This window comes from Mandrillus leucophaeus, unplaced genomic scaffold (assembly GCF_000951045.1).
Source record: "Mandrillus leucophaeus isolate KB7577 unplaced genomic scaffold, Mleu.le_1.0 Scaffold11, whole genome shotgun sequence".
Taxonomy (NCBI): Eukaryota; Metazoa; Chordata; class Mammalia; order Primates; family Cercopithecidae; genus Mandrillus; species Mandrillus leucophaeus.
This window is the reverse complement of record NW_012099209.1, coordinates 2,035,041-2,044,320: the sequence shown is the minus strand read 5'-3', so window position 1 is coordinate 2,044,320 and position 9,280 is coordinate 2,035,041. Positions and strand designations below refer to the sequence as shown.

Genomic DNA, 9,280 nt, shown 5'->3' with positions numbered 1-9,280 from the left:
AAAAAAAAAAAAAAAAAAAAAGCAAAAAAATTAAAACTTAGCTGGGCATGATGGCAAGTGTTTGTAATCCCAGCTACTTGGGGACTGAGGTGGGAGGACTGTGTAAGCCCGGGATGCCGAGGCTGCAGTGATCCGTGATCAAGCCACTGCATTCCAGTGTGGGTGACAGAGCGAAACTCTGTCTCAAAAAAAAAGTGGAATCATCTAATTACAGTGGGCCCTAATCCAATACTGACTGGTGTTCTTATCTAAAAAAGAGGAAATTTGGACACAGACACTCTCAAAGGGAGAACATCATGTGATCATCAAGGCAGAGATTGGAGTGACACATCTCCTAAGCCGAGAATCCCCCAGATTGCCAGCAGCAACCAAAAGCTAGGAGAGAGGCCTGGAACGGATTCTGTCTCATGGCTTTCAGAAGGAACCAACACTGCTCACACCTTGATCTCAGACTTCCACACTCCAGAACTTTCAGACAATACATTTCTGTTGTTGTGGTGTTTCATTCTTTCGTTAAGGTTGAATAGGCTGCGCACGGTGGCTCATGCTTGTAATCCCAGCACTTCGGGAGGCCGAGGTGGGCGGATCACCTGAGGTCAGGAGTTCGAGACCAGCCTGGCCAATATGGTAAACCCCATCTCCACTAAAAATACAAAAATTAGCCAGGCGTGGTGGCAGGCACCTGTAATCCCAGCCACTCAGGAGACTGAGGCGGGACAATCACTTGAACTCAGGCGGCAGTTGCAGTGAGCCAAGATCGCGCCACTGCACTCCAGCCTGGAAAAAACCCGTGTGTCCCAGAGTCCCAGCTCAGCCCCTCACTTCTCACTACCTGTTATTTTTTGTAAATAATCAATGAAAATTAAAGGTGGGCTGGTGTCGGGGGTTTGAAGAGAGGAGCTGCTTCCTGGCAGCATTCAGCACTGACCTGGATCTCCCTGGCATGGTAGAGGACAACGAGACCTAGCAGGATCGCCGTGGAGAGGCTGATGAGGCATTTGAGTGCGAATGAGTACAGAGACTCCTGGGTAAAGAGAGAGGACACAACCGGATGGATGCTGGAGGCGGCGGGCCGGCGGCCCTCCCATCCCCCTACCCTGGCTCCTGGGCATGGGAGTCAGCCAAATGGGGCTCTTCCCAGTGGCTTCTCCCACTGTACCCCGAATTTCTGCTAGTTCCCCAGTCCTGGGGCCACTGTGTGTGAAACAGCTTATCAGGGCTGGGCGTGCAGCAGGTGCTGTGTTCAGGAAGTGGTGCTCTCCTGGCCTTATTCCTAGGGACCAGGCTGACAGCAAAATGTGTCCAGTGCTTCACAGTTTATGAGGCCTGGCCTCACATGGGCACAGCACTTCATAGTTTGTAAGGCCTGGCCTCACATGGGGACAGCACTTCACAGTTTATAAGGCCTGGCCTCACATGGGGACAGCACTTCATAGTTTGTAAGGCCTGGCCTCACATGGGCACAGCACGTCACAGTTTATAAGGCCTGGCTTCACATGGGCACAGCATGTCACAATTCACAAGGTCTGACCTCATCCAGCCTCAGCACTTCACAGTTTATAGGTTGACACAGCCCTGATCTCTCTCCAGGTGGCAGGAGGGAACCCACAGCCAGGCTTGTGACCTGGACGCACTCACTCTCGGAAGGGGAGGAAGCTGTTCTGTTGCTCTCCAGAGCAGGCCCACTCTGGGGACCCCCTGTCCTGGGGGGAAACCCCCCTCCGCCTTAAGCCACCTGGCCAGGGAATGGGCTGGAACCTTCCCTCCCCACGTGCAGCCTCCCTGCTACCTTCCCGGAGGTGGGTATGCAGAAGGCCAGGGAGCCCTCACCTCCAGGAGCCCCCTAACACTCCCTACCTCCTGGGGGGTCCTGCCACCCCCAACCCCATGTCAAGAAAGCTAGGTGGGCCTGGTGGAACCTCCCTGGAGCGCCTGGGGGAGGACCGCACCTACCTTGGTGTACACCCCCCAGGACAGCTCGGTCTCCGTCACCATGACGACGATGCCAAACATGCCAAAAATGAGAGCATAGTCGCTGAGGCGCTTCCGCTTCTCGAAGAGTGCCCGCCGGTGGCCCAGGCGGTGGCCCACATTTGAGGGTTTCCCCGTGCCCCTCTGCCTGCCGGCCTCATCTTCCTCATCATCCTCGTCATCGTCCTGGTCCTGGGGCTGTCCCCGGGGGCTGCCGGGTGAGGGCCGGGCTGGCTCACTCTTGGCCACTATCACCTGGAGGCCCGGGCTGTGCGGGGGCTGCGGGGGGCGGCCGACCTCGGGGTCCGGAGGGTCTCGTCCCAGGGCGCCTGGCCCGCTGCCCAGCGGCCGCCCCACGCTGCCATTGTAGCTGTGGCTGTTCATGACTACCTGGGTGCAGGGGTTGGGCTCGCTGCAGGCCGCCCGGGGCCCGGCATGGCTCAGCGGCTGGGCTCCTGCACTGTCCTGCAAGGGGACAGAGGGACGTGGTCACAGCAGGGTCCAGCTTACTGACCAGAAAGGCAAGGACCCATCCCAGAACGTTCTAAGTTTGGGAGTGGCCCAGAGTGCTGGCACGTGGGTTTACCATCCCAGAAACATCTGAGTCAGCCTGAATCCCTCCCCTGCTCAAAGCCCTCCCATGGCTCCCCAGTGCCGTCTCATTGAAAAAATAAACTTCGGAGAGCTGGGCACGGTGGTGCAGCTCTGGTAATTGCAGCTACTTAGGAGGCCAAGGCAGAAGGATCGCTTGAGGTCAGGAGTTTGAAACCAGCCTGGCCAACATGGCGAGACCCAGTCTCTACTAAAAGTACAAAAATTAGCCAGGCGTAATGGTACACGCCTGTAGTCCCAGCTACTTGGGAGGCTGAGGCAGAAGAATGGCTGGAACCCAGGAAGCAGAGGCTGTAGTGAGCCAAGATCATGCCATGGCACTCCAGCCTGGGTGGCAGAGTGAGACTATGTCTCAAAAAAAAAACCAAACAGAACAAAGAAACTCCAGAGCTGGGCCTGGTGGTGCACACCTGTAATCACAGCTACTTAGAGGCTGAGACTGGAGGACTGCTTGAGCCTGGGAGTTTAAATCCAGCCTGGACAACATAGCAAGACCTTATCTCTAAAACAAAAACAAATAAAATAAAACACCAAACTCTTCACTATGGCCAAGGGGCCCTCTGTATCTGGTTCCCACCTATCTCATCCTTCTTACTCTCCCCAGACCCAATCCCTCCAGCCACAATGGTCTCCCGATCACCAGATTCCAACAAGTTCATCCTTCTCTGAGCCTTTGCACAGGCTGTGCCCTCTGCCTGGAATGCCCCCCACTACCTCCCAGACCCCTGCCTGCTGACTTTATGTGTATCCAAGTACCTAGAACAATGCCTAGCAAACAGATGACACTCAGGAAACACTTGCTGAACGCTGGAAGATGAAATCTACCAACGGGCTTGCCTGGGAGGATAGGGTGGCCAATGGTATGCTTAGAGGGTGGTTTTCATCTGCACTTATCCTCTTCCAACCTTCAGACTCCTGGATGAGTTAACCTCACCTCACTGTGCCTGCTGCATTTGTAGGCTCCTGCATTGTGGCCTATGGGACATTAGGGACCCTGGCTACAGCGATTCTGAGGCTCCCTCCTGCCTGGGCAGGCGGGGATTCATAATCTCTAAACAGATTCCAGGACCAGTGTGGCAATGCAGGATTTAACTCCAAGATCTGGAAGCGATTCTGCAGGGCTTTGTAAGATGTAAGACATGCTTGGCTGGGTTCTATGACCTCAGGCCAGCCTCAGTTTCCCTGCCAGGCTATTTGAAGAGCATCCTGTGTGATTACAGAGCAATGCCCTGTGGCATCATGTGTGAGAGGAGGGACCTCAATTGATGGTGACACAGACATGCTCACCAAAGCACTGATGAGGCTGTCTGAGTCTCTGGATCCAACTTGCTAGATTCTCCCCTGCCCTGCCCAGCCCAGTATCTCAGACCCTCAAATGCACTCCCTACCTGCTCTGTAGCCCAGGCTGGAGTGCAGTGAGGCGATCCTAACTCACTGCAGCCTCGGACTCCTGGGCTCAAGGGATCCTCCCACCTCAGCCTCCCAAGTAGCCAGGACTACAGGTATGCACCATCCCCCCCACCCAGCTAATGATTTATTTTTCCGACATCAGATGAGATCAGGCGTGTTCAGGGTGGTATGTAGTGTTCAGCTGTAGATGATTTATTTTTATTTCTAGTAGAGATCAGGTCTTGCTACATTGCCCCGGCTGGTCTTGAACTCCTGGGCTCCAGTGATCCTCCCTCCTTGGCCTCCCTAAGTGTTGGGATTACAGGCATGGACCATTGTGCCTGGTCCCAGGCTCCATTCTTTATGTAAATGTTCTCCTGAATCCTAATACTGCCAAGAAGTGGGTCCTGGGATTTGGCCAGTTTTACAGATGGGGAAACTGTGGCACGATGTTGTGAAAGAACCTGCCTGGGGACCGGGCGCAGTGGCTCACGCCTGCAATCCCAGCACTTTGGGAGGCCGAGGTGGGCGGATCACGAGGTCAGGAGATCGAGACCATCCTGGCTAACACGGTGAAACCCCGTCTCTACTGAAAATACAAAAACAAAATTAGCTGGGTGTGGTGGCAGGCACCTGTGGTCCCAGCTACTCATGAGGCTGAGGCAGGAGAATAACTTGAACCCAGGAGGCGGAGCGTGCAGTGAGTAGCGATTGCGCCAATGCATTCCAGCATGGGCGACAGTGCAAGACTCTGTCACAAAAAAAAAGAAAAAAAGAAAAGAAAAAAGAGAAAAAAAAAAAGAGAAAAAACCTGCCTGGGCCGGGCACGCTGGTTCACGCCTGGAATCACAGCATGTTGGGAGGCCAAGGGGGGGCAGATCATCTGAGGTCAGGGGTTCGAGACCACCCTGACCAACATGGTGAAACCCTGTCTCTACTAAAAAGACAAAAAATTAGCCAGGCGTGGTGGCCCATGCCTGTAATTCCAGCTACTCAGGAGGCTGAGACAGGAGAATCACTTGAACCCGGTAGGTGGAGGTTGCAGTGAGCCGAGATCATGCCATTGCACTCCAGTCTGGGCGACAAGAGCAAAACGCCATCTCAAAAAATAAAATAAAATAAAATAATAAAATAAAATAAAAATGAAAGTAAAATAAAATAACCTGCCTGAAGACACACCTTCTCCCTGAAAGGAAGATTCTGGACCCGGCTCCTTTGTGAGATTTTCCCAACAAGCTGGGCAGGGGTGGGTGGAAGGCCAAGTGCTATCCCCTTTGAAATGATCACAACAGCGTGCGCTGGGGGGTCCCCTGTGTGCCAGGCCTGGGAGAAGGGTTGGGGGGGCAGCTGTGTGCACAGGCAGGACACTTTTCACCCCCACTGGGGGTGACAGACTAAGAGACCGTCATTCAAGGACACAGCAAGATAAGCCACACTGGCCGGGCGCGGTGGCTCACACCTATAATCCCAGCACTTTCGGAGGCCGAGGTGGGCGGATCACTGGAGGTCAGGAGTTTTGAGACCAGCCTGACCAACATAGAGAAACCCTGTCTCTACTAAAACTACAAAAATTAGCCAGGTGTGGTGGCGGGCACCTGTAATCCCAGCTACTCGGGAGGCTAAGGCAGGAGAATCGCCTGAACCTAGAAGGTGGGGGCTGCAGTGAGCTGAGATCACACCACTGCAATCCAACCTGGAGCCTGGGCGACAGACTGAGACTCTGTCTCAAAGAAAAAAAAATAAAAGGAGCTACATTGCTGGGTGACTTTGGCCACCGCACACATTGCAGGACCACCTGTGCCTTTGTCCCGCACCCCCTACACTGTGTCTGTCCCTCACCATGTGTTTCCAGATACTGGTGTCAGCACACAGGAGTGCAAGAATCATTCCTTCGTGGCCGGGTATGGTGGTTCACGCCTGTAATCTCAGCACTTTGGGAGGCTGAGGCGGGTGGATCACTTGAGGTCAGGAGTTCAAGACCAGCTTGGCCAACATGGTAAAAACTGCTGGGCACAGTGGCTCACGCCTGTAATCCCAACACTTTGGGAGGCCAAGGCAGGTGGATCACCTGAGGTCAGGAGTTTGCGACCAGCCTGGCCAACATAGTGAAGCCCTGTCTCTACTAAAAATACAAAAATTAGCTGGGCGTGGTGGTGGGCGCCTATAATCCCAGCTACTTGGGAGGCTGGGGCACAAGAATCACTTGAACCCGCGAAGTGGAGGTTGCAGTGAGCCGAGATCACGCCACTGCATTCCAGCCTGGATGACAGAGTGAGACCCTGTCTCAAAAAAAAAAAAAAAAAAAGTTATTCCTTTGATGGTCAGGTGACCTCATGAGTCTCAGAACTTGTCCCGCCCCTTCCCACCCTCATCCATCACATCAATCAGGCTGTGGTTTCCTATAACCAGGCACTTCATAGCTTATAAGGCCTGACCTCCTGCAGACCCAGCACTTCCCAGTTTATCAGGCCTAGCCTCATGTGGCTTAGTACTTCATAGTTTATCAGGCCTGAACTCCTGCCGGCCCAGCACTTTACAGCCTATAAGACCTGGTCTCCTGTGGGCCCAGCATTTGACAGTTTGTGAAGCCTCAAACTGTGACCTTGGCCCTGATCTTTCCCTAACCTCACATATACTTAGGTGGGGCTTCCGCTCCGAGGCTCAAACCCCTGCCTACCACCTGAATGTCTGCTGGCTGCCAGGTGGGGCTGGGAACTTGCACTAGGGTGCACACAGGGACCCCAGATCGTGCCCTCATCCAGGGAGCCCAGGAAAACCCAGGCACCCTTTCCACCATCTGAGGCGGCAAAACTTCCCCGGCTGGGGACGGGGGGCACAGGGAAGAGAAGCGGGTGGCCGGGCAGACAGAACCCAGAAGGGGTATGGGCCTCTGAGGGCCTCTGCAAACGACCTTCTGAAACGCACCAATGAAGATGCAATTTGGGGATGTGACTCAGCCACCCGACGCATGGGCCAAATTCAGCCGTGTGTCTGCCATGTTCCTCCTTGCCTGGCAGCCGCGTCCTAAGGTGCCCTGGGCAGGGAGGGGGTGGGGAGGAGGAGAGAAATGGCAGGTGGCTTCCAAGAGGGTGGAGGGGTGGAGGGGTGGAGGGCTTTCCCAGCATCTAGCACATTATCGTGGACGGGGCTCTTACTGTGTTTTGAGCCTGAGATCAGGAGGATCACATTTAATCCCTATCACCACTGGTGAGCAAGGTGGCATTCTCGTTCCCATTTTACAGACGGGAGACAGAGCTCAGAGAAGCTCAGCACCTTTTGCCCAAGGTCATCCAGCCAGGAAAGGCAGGGACTAAATTAGTGCCATCCAGGTGTGGCAGGTGGCAGGGTCTGCTTTCTGGGAGGGGAACCAGCCTGGTCCTGCCCTTGAAAAGCCACGAGCTTGGAGCACAGAACTGATGAGTGCCTGGGCCTTCCCCATTCCTGGGTACACATCCCCTCCCCCACTGCAATCTGGGCCTAACACTGGAGTCTCTGGGACCCTCAGGGATTCCCAGAGACCCAGGAGCCCCTGGGAACCCTCAGCCAAGGTTTAGATGTCCATGAAAGGGTATGTTTTTCTGGGTAACAGTCCTGGGTTTGCCAAGTGAGGAATACAACCCTATTAGCCAGGTATGCACCTATAGTTCCAGCTACTCGGGAGGCCGAGGCAGGAGATTGATTGAGCCCAGGAGCTCGAGACCAGCCTGAACAACTAGGAATATCCCATCTCTAACAAACAACAACAACAAAACATCCTACAGGGTGTATTTGGGCCGGAAAGTATTGCCTTACTTTTACTACTCTGTCTGGTCATGAGATCTCCCTTCCCTGAAGCCTGGGGTAGGGGGGATGAGCAGAGACTCCCCTCCACACCCTCCCCTGGAGACACACACTTCCGGGGGAATCTGGTAGGCCTGGGGGGACCCAAGAGAGCTCTTGAGGAGAGGATGAGGGTAGCAGGGAGCAGGGCTGATGGCTCCTTAGATTCCCCACCCAACAGGACATGGGAAGAGACAGAATCCCAGCCAAGCCTCCAGAGCCCTCCAGTGAGTATTTTTACAAATGACAGGTTCGTTGAGGCAGCCACTGAGGAGGGGCCCTCAGGCACCCCTGCCAGGGAGCAAGTTACTGCCCACTCCTCGGCCACCTGCTTTGTAAAGGTTCCCCATGGTGCCGCCCCCCCCACTCCCACGACGAGGGTTGGTGTCCAGAACAGAGTGAGATCTTGCATGGCAAATGCTTTGCAGGCTGTAAGAGCTCGGTGCCATTGATTTCTGTTTTTCAGAACTGGACCAACAGAAGGTGCCCCCTGCCCCTCAATCCCCAAGGCAGACAGCCCCTGGCCCCCAGATGCACACCCAGGGGTTTCCGGGTACCACAACCAGATCAGCACACAACAGAAACTTCTGGGACATGTGGGCCTGTTGTGGGTCCCCAGCGGGCGCAGCCAGAGTCCAGGTGTCCCTGCTGAGGTTGAGGAAGGTCTCCGAGGATCCCCCTTCTCATCACCACCACCCCTCCCCTCCCCCAGTATTCCTAGGGCCCTAGCTCTGCAGGGCAGACAGGCACTGCCTGCCCTCCTGTCCCATGGGCCGCCCAGGAGCCAGTGCAGCAAGGCGCTGGCTGCCGGCCCGATCCCCCCATCACCACCCGCCAGGAGCCTGCTAGCAGCCAGCAGGGTGCAATTAGCCTGCCCTCCCGGAGGCTGCCTCCCTCGGGGGCCCTCCATTCTGATGCATCTCCATCAGCCTCTCCGCTCAGACCCCAGCCTCGGGAACTCCCATCTGCTGGCCAGCCCTCCAGAACAGCAGGGGCAGTGCCCCGAGATGGGTCCGGGACTTCTGTCCGGGGAGAGCTGGAAGACCCGGCTCCCTGACCCCTCCCTGAGTGCCCCAACCCCTGGATCCAGGGGCCAGTGGTGGGTCACCTCCTTCCCATTCCTAAGTCATTGCGGGTCACTGTCCATCCCTGAGAGCTCCCCGACCTCCAACCCTATCTATGGAGTTTGGAGACTCACAGCTTTGCCCTCCCCCAAAGTGAACCCTGCAACCTCCCCCTCCCAGGATGAGGGTGCGTGGATCCTCACTCACTCGGGCAATGTACATGCATTCATTCCCCCCACCTTTCCTTGTTCCCTAGGCTCCGGACCGCACGGAGACCCTCCCTCTTGGCCCCTGCCCCAAACCGCGTCCCCCTCCGGGACGTGCCTCCCTCGTTGGGCGCACTGAGCTGCAGACCCCGGATCCTCCCGCACCCTCACCCATCCCACCCAGTACCTGCTGGGCTCGGCCCGGGCGGGCGGACAAGG

General features: G+C 55.7%; 1 protein-coding gene across 1 annotated transcript in view; it reads right to left on the bottom strand.

Annotated features, from left to right (window-relative positions):
- The window catches only part of KCNN1 (potassium channel, calcium activated intermediate/small conductance subfamily N alpha, member 1), a 47,723-nt gene extending 38,449 nt beyond the window's left edge, over positions 1–9,274 (bottom strand). The window contains exons 1-3 of the mRNA XM_011991226.1: positions 9,249–9,274; positions 1,954–2,436; positions 929–1,024 (exon numbers count right to left, since the gene is read on the bottom strand). Coding sequence (XP_011846616.1) covers positions 929–1,024; positions 1,954–2,355 — 498 coding nt within the window. The 5' untranslated portion in view covers positions 2,356–2,436; positions 9,249–9,274. The remainder of the gene's footprint in view (positions 1–928; positions 1,025–1,953; positions 2,437–9,248) is intronic.
- Positions 9,275–9,280: the final 6 nt, after the last annotated feature.